At 32.6% G+C, this 22,876-nt stretch overlaps 2 protein-coding genes across 2 annotated transcripts; both read left to right on the top strand.

Moving 5' to 3' along the window:
- The first annotated feature begins 1,554 nt into the window (after positions 1–1,554).
- On the top strand, positions 1,555–2,753 carry LOC129875846 (transcription factor MYB20-like). Its single transcript, XM_055951074.1, has 3 exons — positions 1,555–1,700; positions 1,969–2,098; positions 2,188–2,753. The coding sequence occupies exons 1-3, from the start codon at positions 1,568–1,570 to the stop codon at positions 2,573–2,575; spliced, it is 651 nt and encodes a 216-aa protein (XP_055807049.1). The 5' UTR covers positions 1,555–1,567; the 3' UTR covers positions 2,576–2,753.
- A 9,362-nt stretch (positions 2,754–12,115) lies between these two features.
- On the top strand, positions 12,116–13,843 carry LOC129875838 (small heat shock protein, chloroplastic-like). The gene is made up of 3 exons (XM_055951066.1): positions 12,116–12,503; positions 12,949–13,053; positions 13,415–13,843. The coding sequence occupies exons 1-3, from the start codon at positions 12,284–12,286 to the stop codon at positions 13,771–13,773; spliced, it is 684 nt and encodes a 227-aa protein (XP_055807041.1). The 5' UTR covers positions 12,116–12,283; the 3' UTR covers positions 13,774–13,843.
- The last annotated feature ends 9,033 nt before the right edge of the window (positions 13,844–22,876 follow it).

Raw genomic sequence — 22,876 nt, 5'->3', positions numbered from 1 at the left:
AAATAAGTTGCTCCAAACTAGAATCATGCTCTCCCCAAGAAAAAAGAAATATCACTCAACTATATACTAATCTTTTACCTTAATAATGATTATTCTCGGTGAGCTAAAAATATGTTATACCAAACAATTCAAAGTGTATGTCATTTTTTAAAAAAAAAAATCTATTTGAAAATAAAAATTAATATCGTCACTTCGATATTGATATTTAGACTTTTTTCGAATGAAGTGTTAAATAATAATACAAGTAAAAGATAATATTCTAATATTATATTCAATCAAATAAAAAGATCACTTGATTCTTTTACAAATTGATATATATATATATATATATATATATATATATATATAATGATCATATATTCTAACACTAACATTAAAGGTGTGAAACGGATTAGGAGATTTGGCTTTTGTTCGTCAACTTTGTTGAGCTGCTCCTACACGAAGAAGCTAAAGAAGTTCAACTTCAATTATATATATATATATATATAATAATTAATATTGACGTTATATATACAATATAATTTTTCAACATAGATAGTTTGGATGAACTCCTTGCCCCAAGCTCTGCCCCTGAGTTTATAGGTTTTTTTTTTTAGCTTTAAGTTAAATTGACGCACAATTACATGTAATTTTTCGAGTTTGATATGGTGACTTGCAAAATAGAAATAACAATCCTTGTATCCAATTAAATTGTATTGATGCGTATATATGTACGTTTTTGCATTGCTTAGTGCATAGAACTTAAAGAGAGCCTTAAATATTTGTCGTACTTATAAGATGGTTTCTGTAAGAGAACATATTCTAGTTCATTAATCATATCGTTGGAGATTAATATTGTCAACTAATTAAGCCAATTGACAATCACAAAATTTGAAGTTGTCAACAAAAAATAATGACAAAAATGAATATATAATGATGGGTTTAACAACTGTTTATTATTTGGCTCATGAAATTCTAATAAATGTTTGCTACAAATTGCACTAAAAAAATCTTGAAAAAATGAATCACTTAGAGATTTAATGGACGGGATAAGGTAAAGAAAAAATAAAGAAATTAAAGTGGAACACCTTAGCCTTTAATAGAATCAAAAAGCTTCAAATAATTAATTAATAAAATAAAAAAAGAGGTGAAGAAAAGGACTTGCCTCCCATAAATGAAACTAAAGAGTAAAGCCAGCTGAAAGGCAACCTTAAGAATCTTTTGATAAATTTAAAATGTTTTTACTTTTTGCAAAATTCAATTGGAGAAAACATCGTGCGAATATATAATAACATGTCAACGACAAGAAGTCACGTCTGTTTCTTCATTTTCGTACTTGTAATATAATATATGGTACATCTTTTTGGCAATGATAAGGAAACCAGACAATTATATGATTAATATTAAATAACTAAAGGTTATTTGATTCTTTATTTCTTGCTCAATTATGAGTGAACTCATAAAAATAAATGGTAGGTAGGTAGGTAGATGAGTTGGCAGAATCTTTGCTTTTGTTTATAAGCTACATTTTTGGCTGCTGATCCCAAGTTTAATTGATTTTGGGTTTTGTGTAGCAAAAAACATTAAAATGGGAAGACAACCTTGTTGTGACAAGATAGGACTCAAAAGGGGTCCTTGGACAATTGAAGAAGATCATAAGCTTATGAATTTCATCCTCAATAATGGTATACAATGTTGGCGTCTTGTACCAAAATTAGCAGGTAAACACACATGTAATGTGTTAAAATCATTTTGTTTAGACAATATTGATCGTTTTTTACTCTACTCATCAAATATAGTGAGGTAGTGCTTAATTATTCTGAAAATAACTTACCTACATCCAATATTTACATACACTGACTAAAACTACATACACTGACTAAAACAGTTTATCTTTGGATTTTCTTTCTTGACATTGTAGAAAGAAATTTCAAAAGAATAAATTAATACTATGATGGAACATAACTAATTGATGATATTTATTTGAAGGGCTAATGAGATGTGGGAAGAGCTGTAGATTAAGGTGGATAAACTATCTAAGGCCAGACCTCAAAAGAGGAGCACTCACTGAAGCAGAGGAAGACATGATCATCAAGCTTCATTCTCAGCTTGGCAATAGGTATTAACTTGCAAAGTCATATGTCTGCACAATTGATTTATTTGCGTTATTTTTCAGGTTAGTAATTTCACTTTTTTTAAAAATAGTAGGTGGTCGAAAATAGCAGGGCATTTTCCAGGACGTACAGACAATGAAATTAAGAATCATTGGAATACAAGGATCAAGAAGAAGCTAAAATTTCTTGGCATAGACCCTCTAACTCACAAGCCAATTGAACAAAATGACGATGATATTAAGCAACAAGATTGTGAAGAGATTAATGAAAAAGTCAAGCCAGAAAAGACTTCAGAGTATCCACAAGAGCAACAAAATTCAACATCTAGTTCCAGCTTAAATGAGAGTAATTTGGAAATGTTTCAAAATTCACACACTATGGACATGTATTATCCAGGAGTTGAAGATCCTTTCCAAAATTGGATATCTAGTCCTATTCATAATTGGGATCTTTTCGACAACTTACAAGACAATTTTCTATGACGACCAATAAAAAAAATTTCTTTCAAAAATATTTAGCGTTTTGGAGAATCCTACACTCGTATGATTGCATATTTTAAGGTTCGAGTAGCATAAGCTTCCACTACTCAAGTTGAGTATATTGACATATCTATTCGATTCAAATTGTACAATCCAGGCCAGATCAACATTCTTTTTTTTTTTTGGTATTTGTTGGATGGATGGTTCTAGCTTTGTTTGAATAAAAACATTCATGATGTCACCCAGAATACCTTTACCAGCCACAAAATTTGTCTTTAACCAGAGAGCTATATTCCCTTTACATAAACGTTTAGGGTGCACAACCTATAAGGACAGAGTAATATACATACATTAATTGGTTTATATGTTTATAATTGTGTTGGAATATATCATTAACCATGTAGTGGAGTTATACTATTTTATTTAATTCCTTGTAAAGATAAAAAAAATTATTTTATAATATAGTCTTTATTTAAATACATCATTATGTTTAAATGCGAGTCCATTGCTTATATAATAGGTGATTTTGTGTACGGAGTTATTTAACTCATACACGGAAGATTAAAATTGTCGACAAACATCTTGATGATTGTAGCACAAGATTAAATATAATTTGATCTTAATTATGAGAATGATAAGATTTCAAATTCTTGTGCTAGTACATTTAGTGTGTATTTGAACGGACCAAATTGAGATATTTATTTAGGTTATGAATCTTGGAAAACAATATCTGTAGTCCATTACATGTACTTATACTCTTAATCTTGATATAATTATTATGATCTATGTAATTTGATTTATTATTTTAATCTATTAAAAGGCGAGACTCTTTTAATGAGTCAACAAATTGCTAATAGACTGGATAATAACAAATCACATTAGTAAAATAATAATTAGTTGATAGAATCGTGTATTGATCTTGAGATAGGAGACACCCCTTTATGGTTGCTTATAAGTTTTAATGTGAAATCCTGCGAGTGAATTTTTTATCTGAAACGTGAAATAATTTAAGTATAATAATAAAGGATAAATTTAGTTAATAAAATAAATTTGTTAGAAAATTTGATTTAATTGATTGATGTCTGTAATTCTAACACGGAGAGTTAAATAAAATGTAATGGTGGATTTCAAAAATTAAATCGAGGAGTGCAATTTATAGATTTTTAGTGGAATGATTTGTAATTTATCACGATATGATTAGTTCATTCTTTTGTGAATTATTATCATGATTGCAAGCCTCCGTTAAATAAATTTATGGTCCCTACTATACCTGATTAATTGACCGAGTATAGAAAAGAAGGGGAATAATTAAAAGGAGAAATAATTATTTTATTGATCTTCTTAAATGAATTGAATTTTTAAAATTCAATTATTAATTAAGAACAAATTCTTTTTGCTCTAAATGGCTGAAAACATTTTTGGCTTAATGGCAATTTATTCCTCCAATTGATTACCTCTATGTATTGCTCATTATGCCCAAATCTGTTTTTGATTTTTCGTCTTCATCCTTGAGTGGAAAAACAAATATAAAAAGGCTAGATATGGAAAAGGTGAAATCATCATTTCTAAAGCAATATTTGTCCACACAAATAACTTGATAGTAGCAATTAGTTAGGAAGTAGAAAAAGATCGTAGTCCTGGATTCTTAACTTCTGAACGAGTTTTGTAGAAGTTTCAACAGATTAGTCTTCTTCTAAGTTTGTTTATATTATATTGTTTAATTTATATGTAAGATATATGATCATGAATATAACTTCCGTTGCGCATATTCTAACAAATTAATGTGATGCGGTGGTAAATAATATGCTACACATGATTGATAATATTGAATTTATGAATTGTGATCAAATATAATAGTATTGAATTAGAACATATTTCAATATTTTTATGTGGGTTTGGATCGTCTATAGCGTTTCTAATATTTATTTTTTTCCCATTAAATTGCATGATTTATCTTTTAAATGAATTGATTTAAAATTTTTGTTCTTACTAATCAAACTTCTGCCTAGAGGGGCATTAGATCTTTAATGTTGTGTGCGGGGCATAATTTGTATAATATTATATTGTGAAAATATAAATTATGACTCGGGAAAAAAATTATTTACATTGACGGACAAAAACTAAAAATCAGCACAGAATAGGGGCAAAAGTTCTAACGACCCCTTATGTTTTCTCCGTTGATGTTTAATTTTCAAGCAATCGATCCATTGTATTGACAATTTAAAATATCTAAACGAGATAAAAAAAATTAGTTGACTTTTGAAATTTTATTAATGCCACGTAACTTGGGATAGAAGGAGTAACATATATTCTCTAAAAATTATGTAAATAAATATCATAAATTACAATAATTAATAAATCAAAATATCTACAAATCATAAAAAAATTTAATTAACTCTCAAAATTTTATTTATGTTACATAAATTAGAACAAAATTTATAATATATATTGAATCCGTACTGATACATGCTCCATGTCTTGTCCAAGGCCGGCTCAAAACAATTGGGGGTCTAAAGCGAAATTTCAATTAGAGGCCTAAAATCTAAATAAACTTTATATGTATTTATTTTTAAAATGTACTTTATAGCTTTTTAAATGCAAATTATTACTTGATATTTTTCCATAAATGATTCCTTCAGTTTTGTTTTTCAATTATTAGTTTTAGGTAAGATTTTACCATTTTTTTACTGAGACAATCATTATATGAATCGTTAACATAATTTTATAAGTTATAAGTTAAGAAATGTTAGATAAAAATAAGAGTTATAACCATATAATTTGATTCAACAAGTTGATAGCTTGGTATATCCCACTTTAACATACTTCCTGTTTTATTGCTTGAAAATTTAAGAAGAAATTAAAAAAAGAGAATTTGTAATTCACTTTGTTCAATATTTTTCTGCTATTAATTTTTTTGACAGAGTATTACATTATATTATCAAAGATTTTAAAAAACAGAGTACAAAAGGATAAAATGTAAGAAGCCAAAATAACATTTTCTTGATTTCTTTTATTTGAAAAGTGGTTAAAGAGAATAAAATAATATAATTTCTTTAAAAATTATACTTTTTATTATAAATAATAATTTTTTAAAAAAAATACTAAAATATAATTTATTCTTAATAAAAATTTGAGAGGAAAAAAAGGCCAAAAGACATATGCCTTATTTCTTAAAGCATATCTTGTCTAGTACAATAAATATACATGTAGATTTCTGACTAAGGTTATATATAAATTTGTGATTTTTTTCCCAAGCAAGCGGCGTCAAATGGCACCTGTGATCATAATATAATAAAGAAATTAACTAAAACTTTGAAAAGACAAATTCTTAATTATTTTCCATTCCTTAAGTTGTCCATGTAATAGCACATAAGAAGCTGTTTTTGTTTTTTATTCGAATATTAAAGGCAGAAAATAAATAAATAAATAAATAAATATAAAGCAGAATCATTAACTAAGAAAAAAAGAAAATCATTAACTAGAACTCCACACCAAATGTGTGGTCCTGGACTGTCTACTAATATCCTACGGATACTTCTCCACGAACTTTCTGGATTTCAACAAAGATAAATTAATATATGGAAAATTAATTAAGTGGAATAAAAATCATATGGTAGACCAAAGTAAAAATACCAATAGAGGGTAAAAATCTTAGATGTGTTAAGTGGAGTGTCCATATATAAGTGGAATGTCCACCACATATTATATTAAAGTGGGGCCCACTAAAAATGGGCAGCCCACTAATCATTTACTAACACTAATCTTCTATATATACATTGCCATGAATTGGCAATAGATGGTCGTGAAGAACAAAAATATTGATACACTGCAATTTCTCTGCTTTGCTTCTTCTTCTGTTCTCCTATTTATTTTTTCTTTCATTATTAAATTGTTAATTTAGTCTCATTTTACAACACGTTATCAGCACGAGGCTCCGGCTATTTGTTTTTGAAGGTAACAAAAAGTGGTAAGAATTTTATTTAATTTTCTTTTAATATAATGGCAAATATTTCAAAAATTGAATTTGTTGCTTTGGATATCTCTGGAAAAGATTACTCCTCATGGGCACTAGATGCCGAAATTCATCTTGAATCGATGGGTCTGGCAGACACCATCAAAGATGATAACACGGCATCTAGTCAAGACCGTGCAAAAGCTATAATTTTCCTCCGCCACCATCTTGACGAGGGTCTTAAATTACAATATCTTACATTAAAAGATCCCTTGAAATTGTGGAAAAATTTAAAAGAAAGGTATGACCACCTGAAGTTGGTCATGCTTCCACAAGCACGTTATGACTGGTTAAATCTGAGACTGATGGACTTTAAAAATATAACTGAATATAATTCTGCTTTATTTAGAATTATAGCTCAGTTAACTTTATGCGGAGATAAAATCACGAAACAAGATAAACTTGAAAAAACGTACTCCACATTTCCACCCGCGAATATGCTCCTGCAGCAGCAATATCGCGAAAAAAGCTTTAAAAAATATTCTGAATTACTTTCTCACCTTCTTATTGCTGAAAGACATAATGAACTATTAATGAAAAATCATGATAGTCGGCCAGTTGGTTCTTTGCCACTCCCTGAAGTGAATCAGGCAAATTCTAACCAACGAGAAAGAGGCCATGGCCCCAGTCGTGGTCGTAGTCAAAGAAGAAATTTTAATCATGATGCTCGGCTGGCACTGAGAAATAACCAGCAATATAAAAGGCAGGGTAAAAAGCCAGAAGCTTTACCGAAGAATAATTCAGAAACAATATGTCATAGATGTGGAGGTGTGGGGCACTGGTCGCGGATTTGCCGGCCATCAAAACGCTTGGTTCAGCTATATCAGGCATCGTTAAAGAGGGCGAAAAATAATCCAGAGACAAATTTTATCTCTGAGGACAATATTGAGCCCATGCATCTGGATGTAGCTGATTTCTTTAATTTTTCGGAAGTAAATATGAATGTTGATAAGCCCGATAATATTTAAACAATTTTCTTTGTTGTTGTATGTATTAAATATTATGTTTGTATTTTTCTAGATCCATGTAATAAAATAAAATTCTGTATAATAAATTATGTATTAATTATAATATTTACTTTCTTTCTTTGTGAAGAAAATATGGAAATGCCTCAAATCTTATTTGGATCAATGATCAATCAAGAAGATATTTGTGTAATTGATAGTGGAACAACTCATGCTATTTTTAAAGACGAGAAATATTTTTCCAACTTGCTTAGAAGAAAAGCTAATGTTACTACGATATCTGGCAATTCCAAAATGATTGAAGGCTCCGGAAGAGCTACTATAATTCTGCCCAAAGGGACAAAAATTGTTATAGAAGATGCATTATTTTCTTCTAAATCTCCAAGAAACTTATTAAGTTTTAAAGATATCCGCAGAAATAGATATCATGTTGAGACATTAAATGAAATGAATATTGAATATATTGGTATAACCAAGAGTGTCTCAGGCCAGAAATATATTTTGGAAAAATTACCAACTCTATCATCTGGCCTATATTATGCAAAAATTAGTGCAATTGAAGCAAATATGATCGTAAACCAGAAGTTTACTGATCCAAATATATTTGTACTATGGCATGATCGAATAGGTCATCCTGGATCAATAATGATGAGACGAATTCTTGAAAATTCAACTGGACATCCGTTAAAGAACCAGAAGATTCTTACAAATGATGAATTTTCATGTGCTGCTTGTTATCAAGGCAAATTAATTGCCAGACCATCGACCCTGAAGGTTGGCATCGAATCTCCTGGCTTTTTAGAGCGTATACATGGAGATATATGTGGACCTATTCATCCACCTAGTGGATTGTTTAGATATTTTATGGTCCTAATAGATGCATCATCTAGATGGTCTCATGTGTGCTTATTATCATCTCGCAACCTAGCGTTTGCAAAGTTGTTAGCACAAATAATAAGATTAAGGGCGCAATTACCAGATTATCCAATTAAGGTCATTCGCCTTGATAATGCTGGAGAATTTACATCCCAAGCATTTAATAATTATTGCTTATCAATTGGGATAAAAATTGAACATCCTGTTGCTCATGTTCATACTCAAAATGCCCTTGCAGAGTCATTTATAAAGCGCCTACAATTAATAGCAAGACCTCTACTAATGAAAACAAAATTGCCTATTACTGTTTGGGGTCATGCTATCTTACATGCAGCAGCACTTGTACGTCTCAGACCGACACATTATAATAAATATTCTCCGTCATAATTAGTATTTGGTCATGAACCAAATATAGCCCATTTAAGAATTTTTGGTTGTGCGGTATACGTGCCTGTAGCACCACCACAACGTACAAAAATGGGCCCTCAACGAAGGTTGGGCATATATGTTGGGTTTGACTCACCCTCCATAATTCGATACCTTGAACCGTTGACTGGAGATTTATTCACTGCTCGATTTGTAGATTGTCGATTTGATGAAATAATTTTCCCGCCATTAGGGGGAGAGAAAAAGGAACCTGAAAAAGAAAAAGAAAAAGAAATTGCGTGAAAAGTTTCATCACTATCACATTTTGATCCACGCACCCGCACATGTGAGCAGGAGGTCCAGAAGATCATCCACTTACAGAAAATAGCAAATCAAATGCCAGATGCATTTACTGATTTGAAACGGATAACTAAGTCACATATCCCTGCAGTGAATGTACCTATCCGAATTGATGTCCCAAAAGGACCATCTACAAGTATCATAGCTTCTGAATCCCAAACACGCCAGAAGCGTGGTAGACCGTTGGGTTCAAAGGATAAAAATCCTAGAAAAAGAGGCGTAAGAAATAATAAAGATGATACTACACACGAACTTCCTGAAGAAGGTCAAGGTTTGAGTAATCCTGATATTCCTAAAGAAATCAGTGAACCCGAGACTCGAGTGAATGAAGAACTTTCAATAAGTTCTACCGGTGATGAGATAAATTTAGATCGATCAAAAATTACGGTGGATAATGTTTTTGCATATAATGTTGCAATTAACCTCATGCAAGATAGTGAAAGTCTTGAACCTAAATCCGTCGAAGATTGTCGACGTAGATGTGATTGGCCAGAATGGCAAAAGGCAATTCAATCAGAATTAGACTCACTTGCTAAACGTGAGGTTTTTGGACCTGTAGTCCAAACCCCTGAAGGTGTAAAACCAGTTGGTTATAAATGGGTTTTTGTTAAAAAACAAAATGGGAGAAATGAAATTGTAAGATATAAGGCACGCCTCGTTGCACAAGGATTCTCTCAAAGACCCGGAGTCAACTATGAAGAAACATATTCACCGGTTATGAATGGAATAACATTTCGATATCTCATCAGTTTAGCTGTACATAAAAATCTTGAAATATACCTAATGGATGTGGTTACAGCTTATCTTTATGGTTCACTTGATAATGAAATTTACATGAAAATCCCAGAAGGATTAAAATTGCCTGAAGCATGTAAAAAGTCTCGGGAAGTATACTCAATAAAACTCCAAAGATCATTATATGGTCTGAAACAATCAGGGCGCATGTGGTATAATCGCCTAAGTGAGTACTTAATAAATGAAGGTTATATTAATGATGTTATTTGTCCATGTGTTTTTATTAAGAAAACGGAATCAGAGTTTGTTATACTCGCTGTTTATGTTGATGACATAAATCTTATTGGAACCCCTGAAGAGGTCCAAAAGGCAATTGAATATCTAAAGAAAGAATTTGAAATGAAAGACCTTGGAAAGACAAAACTTTGTCTAGGTCTGCAAATTGAACATTTAGCAGACGGAGTTTTTGTCCATCAATCTACCTACACTGAGAAAATCTTAAAAAGATTTTACATGGACAAAGCACATCCATTAAGTACTCCAATGGTTGTTCGATCACTTGAAGTGAAAAAGGATCAGTTTCGACCTCCAGAAGAGGATGAAGAAATTCTTGGTCCTGAAGTACCATATCTCAGTGCTATTGGCGCATTTATGTACCTTGCTAACGCAATTAGGCCTGATATAACATTTTCTGTCAATTTGCTAGCAAGGTATAGTTCATCCCCAACGCGAAGGCATTGGAACGGTATCAAACATATTTTGCGATACCTGAAGGGTACTATTGATATGGGTTTGTTTTATACTAACAAAGGTTGCGCAGACCTTATTGGTTATGCAGATGCAGGTTATTTATCAGACCCACATAAAGCTCGATCTCAGACAGGTTATCTGTTTACACACGGAGGGACTGCTATATCATGGCGATCTACAAAACAGTCCATTGTTGCTACTTCTTCAAATCATGCTGAAATAATAGCAATTCATGAAGCAAGTAGAGAATGTGTGTGGTTGAGATCGATGATACAGTTCATCAAAGAAAGATGTGGTCTAGAAAATAATGTTAAAATACCCACAATTATATTCGAAGACAATGCCGCGTGTATAGCTCAATTGAAAGGTGGCTTCATAAAAGGAGACAGAACGAAACACATTTCACCAAAATTATTCTTCACACATGATCTTCAGAAGAATGGTGAAATTGATGTACAACAAGTTCGTTCAAGTGATAATCTTGCAGATTTATTCACAAAGGCATTACCAACATCAACTTTTGAGAAGCTAAGGCATAAGGTTGGAATGCGCCGTCTCCAAAATATCAAATGAAGCTTTCATCAGGGGGAGTAAATACGCGCTGCACTCTTTTTTCCTTCACCAAGGTTTTGTCCCATTGGGTTTTCCTGGTAAAGTTTTTAATGAGGCAGCAATCAAGGCGTATTATCAGATATGTAGACACAACATCAGAATAACTTAGTATATTATTTCTTGTAAAGTGTTTTTATGTAAACACATTACACGTGGACATCCAAGGGGGAGTGTTAAGTGGAGTGTCCACATATAAGTGGAATGTCCACCACATATTATATTAAAGTGGGGCCCACTAAAAGTGGGCAGCCCACTAATCATTTACTAACACTAATCTTCTATATATACATTGCCATGAATTGGCAATAGATGATCGTGAAGAACAAAAATATTGATACACTGCAATTTCTCTGCTTTGCTTCTTCTTCTGTTCTCCTATTTATTTTTTCTTTCATTATTAAATTGTTAATTTAGTCTCATTTTACAACAAGATGATTTTTGTTTATTTGCTTAAGTTAGTGGACATAAATTACTAGCAAATAAATAAGTTGGTTAAAAAGTAGCAAGCATCGATAAAATAATTGAGCGTAAAAAAAGTGACACTATCTGGTATCCCAAGAAAGGCAGAAAGCATATGGAAATTTACAACATAAAAGTATAATTTTTCTGTAATTAAGAGTCTATAAATAGACTTTTTTTAAGTATTTCTAAATTAAAATAAATTTTTAAATTTTTTTATTTGAGTAAAATAAAAACTAAATCCAAATAAAAATTAAATACTTATTTTTAAATCAAAATCAAAATAAATTAAAAAATTATTTATACTAATAACTTTTAATTTATAAATCAAAAATAATAAATCTATCCAAACATGCCTTAAATTTAAATGTGAACCAAGCCTAAAACATATTCTATTATTTCTTTTCGAACCAATCCAAGAGAATTTAAAGAAGTTCTAGAGAAGTCCAGTAACAAGCCATTTAGTACTTCCAGATTATTCTCCTCTACCCTTTATATTTTTCATCACTCACGTTTCCTCTTTGTTCTGATTTTGAGTTTGAAACTTCATTTATAAAATATATATTTATACAAAAAATGGCTGAGTACTGCTTATCAAGATTTCCAACTTCACACCCTCTTTCATTTTCAAACATTAATCCAAAATATTGCTACTACTCTGTTCCAATTTCTAGTAGAGGTAATTATAACAAATTGAAGATCATGGCAGTTGATGAAAGACACAATCTTGATCACTTGCAAAGACAAAACAAGCCACCTCAACCTAGAAAGAGATCACCCCAAATGGCCCCTGTTGGTAAGAATCAATACATTCCCTTTTGAACTTTTTATTTTTATTTTAGCATAACACATGATGTCAAAGTGTCTTGGTGATGAGCGGTAAGTACTTTTTTCATTTTTAATCAGAATTTGAGTGTGAGTTTCTCTAGCCTCCAATTCGAGTATCAAACATCAAATGAGAAATTAAAAAAAAGTAATTGTTGATGAATTTGCCCAAGGGGGTAAGGGATAACCTCTGTTTTTTTTATAGGATTTAAGTTGTATACATTGACAGACAGATTGAATTGGTTTATTATTATTTTTATTAGGTTATTATTTAGAGAATATCATAACCTGGTAATTGGTTCACATATATTTAGCAATCTTGATCTAGACGCTGGTAATATAACATTTTGTTCTGTTAATTTTGATGCATGAGTTGATTCTATACGAAGTTGAGCTTTCTTGAATATTTGTGGCAGGGTTATGGGATAGGTTTCCAACAGCAAGGACAGTGCAGCAAATGATGGACACAATGGAAAGAATCGTGGAGGACCCTCTTGCTTTTAATGGAGGTTGGGTGGCAGGTACAGGCAGATCTAATATTTTTAACTTATTATGTTACAATTTTTAAATTCTGTTCTTTGACACTATGGGTGTGTTTCGGGAAATGTTTTCTGTGAGTTTTTTTTTTGTTTATTTTTTAGTGTTTAGTGAGTGAGGATTCATATATTATCAACAACTTATTTTTGTTACTTTGAAAGTTATTTTCTTTATTTTAAAGTTTTTTGAAAGAAAGAAATATTTTTTCTCTATATCTAAATTTGGTGTACTTGTAAAATTATTGATAATAGACATGAGTGATGTACATATGTATACTCTGTATCGAAAATATTGTTTGATCAACTTAACATATTGATTATATGTTCCATCCGCCTCTGATTGTAGGTCCATCAACGGAGGATGTTGGGTACAGAAAGGGAAGGACACCATGGGAGATAAAAGAAAGTGAAGGAGAATACAAAATGAGGTTTGACATGCCAGGCATGACAAAAGAAGATGTAAAGGTTTGGTTAGAAGAGAAAATGTTGGTTGTGAAAGCTGAGAAAGTGGCCAACAATAATGGGAAAGAGGAAAAGGAAGAGGAATGGTCAGCTAAGAGCTATGGAAAGTATAATACAAGAATTACTTTGCCTGAGAATGTTGACTTCGAGAATATTAAGGCTGAAGTTAAACATGGTGTCTTGTATATTACTATACCAAAGGCTACTAGTAATCCCAAGATTTTTGACATTAATGTTCAATGAACAATTTTGATGTATTGGTTCCAAGTTCACTCTCCTCTTCCAAAATTGAAATTCCTCCTCTTAATTTTAACTTTTAAATTTTTTTTCGCTTATTAAAGTTAAATTATAAACAATAATATGAAGTAAAAAAGAAATACCTGATATCCACCCTGCACAATCCACCTAAGCTCGAAAATTTTAAATAATAATTAAAATAAAAAAGAAATATATGATTTTTTGTCTGGCTCGATCTATCTAAGTTCGAAATACTAGTAATATGGTTAAGAGGATGGGGTGAGATGTCGTATTCTCACCATCAACATCGCTCAACCCAGCCTTGATGGCGAATTTGGATTGACCTGATGGCTAAATTGATCAAAAAATTACAGAATATAACAAACATTAATATATATTTAATATAAATAGTTATAAACATCAATATATATTTAATATAAATAATTATAATTTATTTTTTTATATTATATGAATTTAATTAGATATTAAATAGCAAATTTAACTATATAATAATAATCAATTGGATGTGTATTCAATAGATAAATACTAGTTGTTAATTTAATAATGGGAAGTTAATATAATTTATCTTATTTAATGCATTGCAATTATAATTGTATTATTGTATAAATACCTTATTTGATATATTAATACATTAAGTTCTATAATTATTTGTATTTTTGATATATTAATATATTAAGCTATATAACTATCTATATTCGTTTGAAATTAAAGTATTCATATGTCAGTATATTTGAATACAATTGAATACTATTTTGTGCTATATATCAAATTTTATCTAATAGCAGGATATTTCAATGTATATTGTATAGTTGTATTTATAAGGCTAATGTATTTAAATTAAGTTCTATAATAGTTTGTATTCTTGATATATTAATACATTAAGTTATATAGATATTTGCATTCATTTAAAATCAAAGTGTCCATACGCTAAATGGCGTATTCATATGCTAAACTGATATACTTCACACTATTTGCTATAATGCATCATTGAGTTCTATAATGGCTTATATCCTTGATATATTAATACATTAAGTTATATAAATGCTTATGTACATTTGAAATCAAAGTATCCATATGTTAACTGTACAAGTACTATACCTTTTCTTGTGTAGGAAATTAGATTCTATAAGGTGAATTGTCGATTAAAGCTCCGCATATGCAGATATACAAAAATCATAACATAGTTCATGATTTGAGAAGAAGCTTCTTCCTGATCAGTTCAATAAATTCAAGAATACATGTTTTAGTGTATATACCCATATGCATGAGTGTATATTAGTTATTGTTAATTTAATAATGGAAAGTTTAGAGTTTTAGGAACGTAAATAAAGGACATTCCTTTATACTAACATAATTTACCTTATTTAATGCATTATAATTATAATTATATTACTATATAAGTTTAAAAAAACAAATTTATACAAAGATACAATTAAATATAGATATAAACTGTAGTCATTTTTGATAAATATTATAACTATTCAAATTCAATAATCTTATAACAATATCTATTTATGTAAGTTGCTCAAATTTATAAAGCTCAATTAGGAGAACATGCCCGCTAACAAGCTTAATGGAACCAAACTTAACATTATGCTTCAAATCCTATTTAAAAACAATACGCTAATCACCGTTTCAAAGTAAGAAAATCCAAACAGATTAACTAGGCTAGTGAAAGAAATAAAAATTGGGAGTAAGCTTGATTTTGGGCATATTTATATGCCCACTTGCTATGTTTTGCCATCATGTATCTTGTATTTTAAGAGCATTATTTATTTTAATTGTTATATTTTGATTGATAAGGGTGCACTAATGGATTTGATTAGTTATTGATGAAATTTTGAAGGGAAATCGAGCTTATGGGAGTGAGATGCAAAGGAGAAAAGCGCGAAGGCGATGTGAATGGAAAGCACAATAATACGCGATGTGAAAGAAAAGAAAAATAATTCGCATAGAGAAAATTTGGGTTGGGGTACACTATTGGCGCGTCCTTCCAGACTCCAAGGACGGACTACTAAAGACTTAATGCTGGTGCAGTGCCGGCGCGCTGCATCAGAGGGTACCTACTAAAGCCCAGTGCTGACGCACTGGTGGCGCCTGCGTCATTGTCCACCCGACAAGAATTTTCCGATTATAAAAGTCCAAATCTTACATGAAAAAAGGTTTAATTTCCCAAACTCTATAATTAGAACCTTAGGTCTATTTTGTAGGGTTACGTCTTATTTTCCTAGAGCAAGAACAAAGAATTGAAAGTCACCCTAGGTTTTTTCTTCTACTTTCTTTTAGACATTGAATTGCATGAGAATGATTTATTTTGTGTTTTTGATTAGTATGAGTGGCTAAAAACCCTTGTTTGGGGGGCTGTAGCTATGAACGATTGTTGAACATTATTTTTATTGGATGAAGTTGGTTATCATATAAATTATTCTTGTAGTCTTGAATTAGTATTTTGATTTTGGGTCACTATTGAAATAAATATAGTGTCTACTATTAAACTCGGGAGGGAATAGAGGGATAGAACGTGGAATACAAGGAGCATGGTCTTTTCTTACACACCACTTGAATTAATTTGTATATAGGATAGGGATATACCTAGAATCATGCTTAGTTATGAAACATGATGAAAACTTAATGTTCAACAGTTGATTCTATCTATCCTCACTCAACGATATAGTTAAATAGTTAACTAGGACAGACGGTTAGAAGTTGGGAGATCATGACTATAATATTAATCCTATAAATCAGTAATTTAATAACCATCTGAAATCCATGAAAGAGATGTGAAATATGAATTCTTAGTAAACTGCTGCCCTGGAGTTGTCCTAATTTTTATGAAACAACCAATTCCACATCAAACGCACTGAGGTAATTAGTTCTTAAATTTTTATAGTCATAGTTTGTAGATAAACATTACACTTACATTGATTTATGAGGTTAGCGAAAGTGAATATATATTAATTGGAAGTCCTTTGATTTGATAATCCAGTTCTTTTAGAGCAACTATATTATTTGCACGATCATATACACTTGCATGTGCAATTGGGAACAATAAGTTTTTGACGCCATTACTGGAGACTTTAAAATAAGTAGATATTCAATTTTTTCTAGTTTTTATTAACCTGTGAGTGTTGACAACTTGATCTTAGCTGTTAAAATTTGTAGGTAACTTTAACCTCTACACAGGAGAGAGAGAAAGATAGTGCGCTTGTAGGGCCGTTGGTCGAATCTGAACGTTTCTTGCATTACCGAAAGAGGAAAGAGGCTCTGCAATATCTTGTTACACAGATAAAACTAAATAACACGGCACCTATAACTCCGTACCAGCAAGTGGATCGGGAGCAAGATCAACCGGTAGCAATGGCAGCAAGGATAGTACACGATGTTGCATTCCCATTCGTAACCAACATTACCTCCAACATTCAAAAACCATCACCTAGAGGTAGATTTGAGTTCAAACATAATATGATGTAATTGATTCACACTATGGAACAGTTCACCGGCCTTCCTCAAGAGGACCCCCAAATACACATTAGAAATCTCCTAAAAATTAGCAAAACTTACATACCTATAGGATTGTCGTCTGACTATGTGAGATTGACTGTATTTTTATTCTATCTGCTGGGAGAAGCAAAACGGTGGATGTCATCGAAACCAGCAAACTCCATCAAAAGTTGGGATGAACTGGGTTGAAAATTCTTGATTAGATTCTTCCCCTCGAGTAAAACTGCAAAATTGAGGATTGAAATCTTAAGCTTCAAGAAGAGAGTGGGGAAGATTATATATCTAGCATGGGATAGATTCAAACAACTGTTGATTAGTTTTCCTTATTATTATCAATCTAATGAGGTGCTAGTTCACACTTTCATTGAATGACTTAAGCCAGATACAAAAGTCCTTCTCAACTCTGCAGCAGGTGGACAAGCCTTAGAAAAATCATATTATGAATTATTTGCATTATTGAATAAATTCTCATAAGGTAATCTGAAATAAAATGGTGATGCCTTGAGAATTGTGGCACAAAAGACTGTTAGAGTGCTGGAGGTCAACTATATAATTACTTTATCCACACAGTTAGCCTCTATGCATAACTTCATGAAAACTCATTTCAACAAAATGACATTAGACAGCAACAACTGGTTCAAGTGAATGCGGTGCAGCAACCCCAAGAGTGGTGTGAAGTGTATGGCAGTGGTGGGCATGCGGCTGAGCATTACAGTGCGAATCCGGATTCTGTAAACTTCACGGGAAATGCGTAAAGAGGCAAAGGAAATCGGACCTATGAAAACACATATAATCAAAGTTGGAGAAACCATCCGAATTTCTCATAGGGAGGTAATCAGAATCAGACTCAAAACCAGTACTGTCCTCAAGGTAATGGGCACCAATATCAATAGCAAAGTCAAAGTAATAGCCAAAACCTCCCACAAGGGGTATGAGTAATGAGGAAATATTCAAAAAGATAATGAGCAGAATGGACAAAATGGCGGGAGAGTGGAAAAAATTACAGGAGACGTAAGGAATAATCAAACATCCATACAGACTCTAGAGAAACAATTTGGGCAATTTACAAGTGCCCAAAACTCACGCTCGCAAGAAGGTCTTGCAGGTAACACTAATCAAAATTCAAAGCAAATTAATGTAGTGAGTAGTAGAAGTGGGATGCAGTTAGAAGAGTTAACCCCAAATATGAGAGCTCTTAAAGTTAACCCCAAATATGAGAGCTCCTGAAGTGGGAAGCAAGGGAAAATTGAATAGTGAATCTGGTCCAAGTGATCCACAAGAGAGGGTGGAAACCAAGGACAAACCGCCCCCTCCATTCCTATAGAAGTTCAAGAAGAAAAATGAGGATTTATGGTTAGGCAAGTTCATCGATATACTTAAGCAGGTACATATTAATTTACCCCTTATTGATGTTTTGTAGGAAATGCCCAAATACGCAAAGTAATGAAGGACATTTTGACCAACAAGAGAAAGCTGGCAAAATACAAAATTGTTGCACTCATGAAAGAGTGAAGCTCACAAATGCTAAACAAGTTGCCTACCAAGCTAAAAGATCTTAGGAGTTTCAAAATTCAGACCACAATTAGGAGATGTATAAATACAAGGGGTCTGTATGATTTGGGAGATAGTATCAACATAATGCCCACATTAATGTTTAAGAAGTTGGGTTTGGGAAATCCCAAGAAGACCATAATTTTGTTACAACTAGCAGACCGATCAATGGTTAGGCCAGATGGCATTATTGAAGACGTGTTGGTCCAAGTAGGATCTCTCGTCTTTCTTGTAGAATTCATCCTTCTAAATTTTCAACGTGACCTAGAGGTTTCATTTATTTTGGGACATCCTTTTATGGTGACTAGAGCTGCATTGATAGATGTAGCAGTTGGGCTATTGACTATGAGAGCCCAATTGAGAATCGTAATAGGATAAAGAACACATAAAGGATCAGAGGGAAAGAGGATTCTAAAAGCTAAAAGCCTAGAAAACTATATTGTCAGACTTGGAGGTATCAGTAAGATCTCTGTCTCTAGAGAAGGCATGAGGGTTTTCTAAAAGTCTCCTCTCATTACTTATGGATAAATCTCTTAAGCTTAAGCTTTTATGAACTGAAAGATCTTTCCATTCTAAATGAAAGTGTTTGATGTGTACCAAGCAATAAAGCCGCCCGCTATCTATAAGGAACTATCTGCCATTACTGTGATTAATATTATAGTGGTGGATCATTACATTGCATCGAAAGACCCTCTGAAAATGGTAGGACATGATATTTTTAGGGATGCAAAGGCGCAATAGTTAGTGAAAAGGACAATGTGAGTATTTAGAGAAGCTATATGGAATCTTTGAATCGAGTCTTGAGGATCCCACCTAAGCCGTTAGTTGAAGAAGCTCCTAAGTTGGAGTTAGAAACTCTTCCATCTCACTTGAGGTATGCATTTTTGGGCGACAATGAAACCTTACCGATAATACTCTCTATAGAGCTTTCTAAAGTGCAGGTTGATGCGGCATTGGAGATACTAAAAAAATGAAGAAGGCTATAGAGCAACAAATGTCTAAAATTCATGAGATTAGTCTGACATTGTGTAAACATAAAATTTATACAAAGGGTCACAAACCAAGTGTACAACACCAGCATCAATTGAATCCCATGATAAATGATGTGGTAAGAAACTAAGTTATCAAGTGGCTTGATGCTGGCATTGTATATCCTATCACAAACAACAGGTGGGTAAGTCCAGTCCAGTGCGTGCCAAAAAAAGGAGGAATGACCGTGGTGACAAATGACAAGAATGAACTGATCCTAATAAGAACAGACACTGGATGGCGAATTTGCATAGATTATTGCAAGTTAAATGAATCCACGAGGAAATACCACTACCTCATCCCTTTTATTGATTAGATGCTTGATAGGTTAGCCGGACATGAGTACTATTGATTCTTAGATAGGTATTCAGGATATAATCAGATCGTGATTGTTCTAGAGGATCAGTAAAAGACCACATTCATGTGTCTCTATGTCACATATGCACTCAAGTGTATGCCATTTAGACTTTCCAATGTATCGGTGAACTTTCATAGATGCATGATGGCAATATTTCACGACATGGTGGAAGACTTTGTGAAAGTGTTCATGGATGAATTTTTAGTTTTTGGTAAGTCTTTTGAGATGTATTTGAGATATCTTGACAATGTTCTTACACTATGTAAGGAGATTGCTCTGGCGCTGAATTGGGAAAAATGCCACTTAGTTTTAGAAGGTGTTGTTCTAGGTCACAAGGTCTTAAAGCATAGGCTAGAGGTTGACAAAGCCAAAGTCAAAGTTATAGAGAAATTACCACCTCCAGTTTCTATAAAAGGGATAAGAAGTTTTCTTGGGCATAAAGGTTTTTATCAGAGGTTCATTAAGGACTTCTCTAAGATTTTCTGACCTATGTATAGTCTTATGGATAAAGAGGTGAAATTTGAATTCGGTCAGAATAGTGTAAAGGCTTTTATCAAAGGTTCATTAAGGACTGCTCCAAATTGGGAACTACATTTTGAACTTATGTGTGATGCCAGTGATGCCCTAGTGGGTGCAGTGTAGGGGGAAAAATGGAAAAAATATTCCACTCAATCTATTATGCAAGTAAGACCCTTGATTTTGCACAAGCAAACTACATAGTGGTTGAGAAGGAGATGCTTTCTCTGGTGTTTACCTTCGACAATTCCAATCGTATTTGGTAGGTACACTAATTATTGTTTATACTGATTATGCGACAATTATGTACCTGTTCAATAAGAAGGATGCAAAGCTAAGGCTCATTAGGTGGATTCTACTACTCCAAGAGTTTGATCTTGAAATCAGAGATAGAAAGGGAATAGTAAACTAGATTGAAGACCACCTTCCGAGGCTAGAAGATTCATCACATATGCAGAATGAAGGTCAGACATGTGAGGAGTTCTTGGATGAGAAATTGCTGGTCCTTGACATCACACAAGTGTTATGGTATGCTAGTATTGTGAATTTGTTGTTGAGCGGAGTGTTTTCCCTTGATTCAACTTTACAACAAAAGAAAAAATTAAGCCATGACAATAAGTTCTATATATGGGATGAACCATATATTTTCAAACAGGGTGTTGACAAAGTAGTGAGAAGATGTATTCTAGAGAATGAGGTCAAACAGGTGCTAGAGAGTTGCCACTCATCACCTTATGGTGGTCATTACGACAGTGAGCTCACGACATACAAGGTATTGCAATTTGGCTTGTTTTGGCCCATACTGTTCATAGATGTTATATATTATATAAAGGGGTGTGACCAATTCCAAAGGTTAGGTACCATTTCGAGAAGATATGAGATACCACTGAAGAATATTCTTGAGGTAGAAATATTTGATGTGTGGGGGTATTGACTTCATGGGTCCATTTCCACTACCTAACGGAAACTAATACATTTTAGTAGTAGTGGATTATGTGTCGAAGTGGGTTAAGTTTGTATCTCTTCCCATGAATGATTCTAAGGCTGTTATAAGGTTCATGAAAAAGCACGTATTCACCTGATTTGGCACTCCAAAAGCTGATATTAGTGATGGGGGTAAGCACTTCATTAATCATTTGGTGAAATATCTATTGGCTAAGTATGGAATTCTCCATTAGGTGGCTACATCATAACATCCACAGACCAATTGACAAGTAGAGGTTTTGAACATAGAGATGAAGTAGATCTTACAAAAGGCGATGAATGCGCAAAGAAAAGATTGGTTCGCAAAGACTGATGGTACATTATGGGCTTAATGGACAACGTGCAAAATACCTATAGAGACTTCTCCATATCACATGGTATTTAGGAAGGCATGTCATTTTTTGACAGAGTTGGTGCAACAAGCATATTGGGCTATTAAGAAGCTGAATATTGACCTAGATCTCACTGGTAAGAAGAGGATAGGGCAACTACCTAAACTTAAAGGGTTTCGACTCTTATAAAAATGCTAAGATATACAAGGAGAAAGCTAAGAGGTATTGTGACAAGCACATTGTCACTCGCAATTTTGAACCAGGTGAACAGGTACTACTTTTGAATTCTAAAATGAAGTTATTCCCTAGAAAACTGAGGTCTATGTGGAGAAGGCCATTCAAAGTGGTGAGAATGAAACAACATGGTGCCGTGGAGATAAGGAACAAAGACAAGAGTGCAACCATTTTGGTCAATGGAAAGTGTGTCTAGCACTATTTTAAAAATGATGCGGATCGAGATAACGAATCACTCAAATTGAATGATGAGCAATCCACAAGCTGGGTCGAGCTACAATGTTAAATCAGATTCTACACGAGAGGTAACCCGTGATCTTATTAATTAATAGGTGTTATTACTTTATTTTATTATCATTCTTTTTTTTCTTTCTTAGGATTTTAGGTTAAATTTTCAGCCAAATGTAATAGTTAGGAGCTGTATATATATATAAAGTAGTGCCACGACCAAAACTAAGGCACTAGGTGGGATGCAACCCATCATTTTGCTAATATCGTATGGCTTATGTGCAAACAAAGTGGGGAGTGAATGGATCCACATGTAAAAAGGGATGCACAAAATAAGGAACAAAAGCTAGACTTT

This window comes from Solanum dulcamara, chromosome 2 (genome assembly GCF_947179165.1).
Source record: "Solanum dulcamara chromosome 2, daSolDulc1.2, whole genome shotgun sequence".
Taxonomy (NCBI): Eukaryota; Viridiplantae; Streptophyta; class Magnoliopsida; order Solanales; family Solanaceae; genus Solanum; species Solanum dulcamara.
Note: the sequence above shows the minus strand (reverse complement) of the source record. Positions and strands in the feature narration are given on the sequence as shown.

Bases quoted from the DNA above. Each gene is read 5' to 3' on its own strand.
- LOC129875838 (XM_055951066.1), top strand. From the start codon at position 12,284: ATGGCTGAGTACTGCTTATCAAGATTTCCAACTTCACACCCTCTTTCA. The intron at 12,504-12,948 runs GTAAGAATCAAT...TATTTGTGGCAG, and splicing joins ACCCCAAATGGCCCCTGTTG to GGTTATGGGATAGGTTTCCA. The intron at 13,054-13,414 runs GTACAGGCAGAT...CTCTGATTGTAG, and splicing joins TAATGGAGGTTGGGTGGCAG to GTCCATCAACGGAGGATGTT.
- LOC129875846 (XM_055951074.1), top strand. From the start codon at position 1,568: ATGGGAAGACAACCTTGTTGTGACAAGATAGGACTCAAAAGGGGTCCT. The intron at 1,701-1,968 runs GTAAACACACAT...ATTTATTTGAAG, and splicing joins TCTTGTACCAAAATTAGCAG to GGCTAATGAGATGTGGGAAG. The intron at 2,099-2,187 runs GTATTAACTTGC...TAAAAATAGTAG, and splicing joins CATTCTCAGCTTGGCAATAG to GTGGTCGAAAATAGCAGGGC.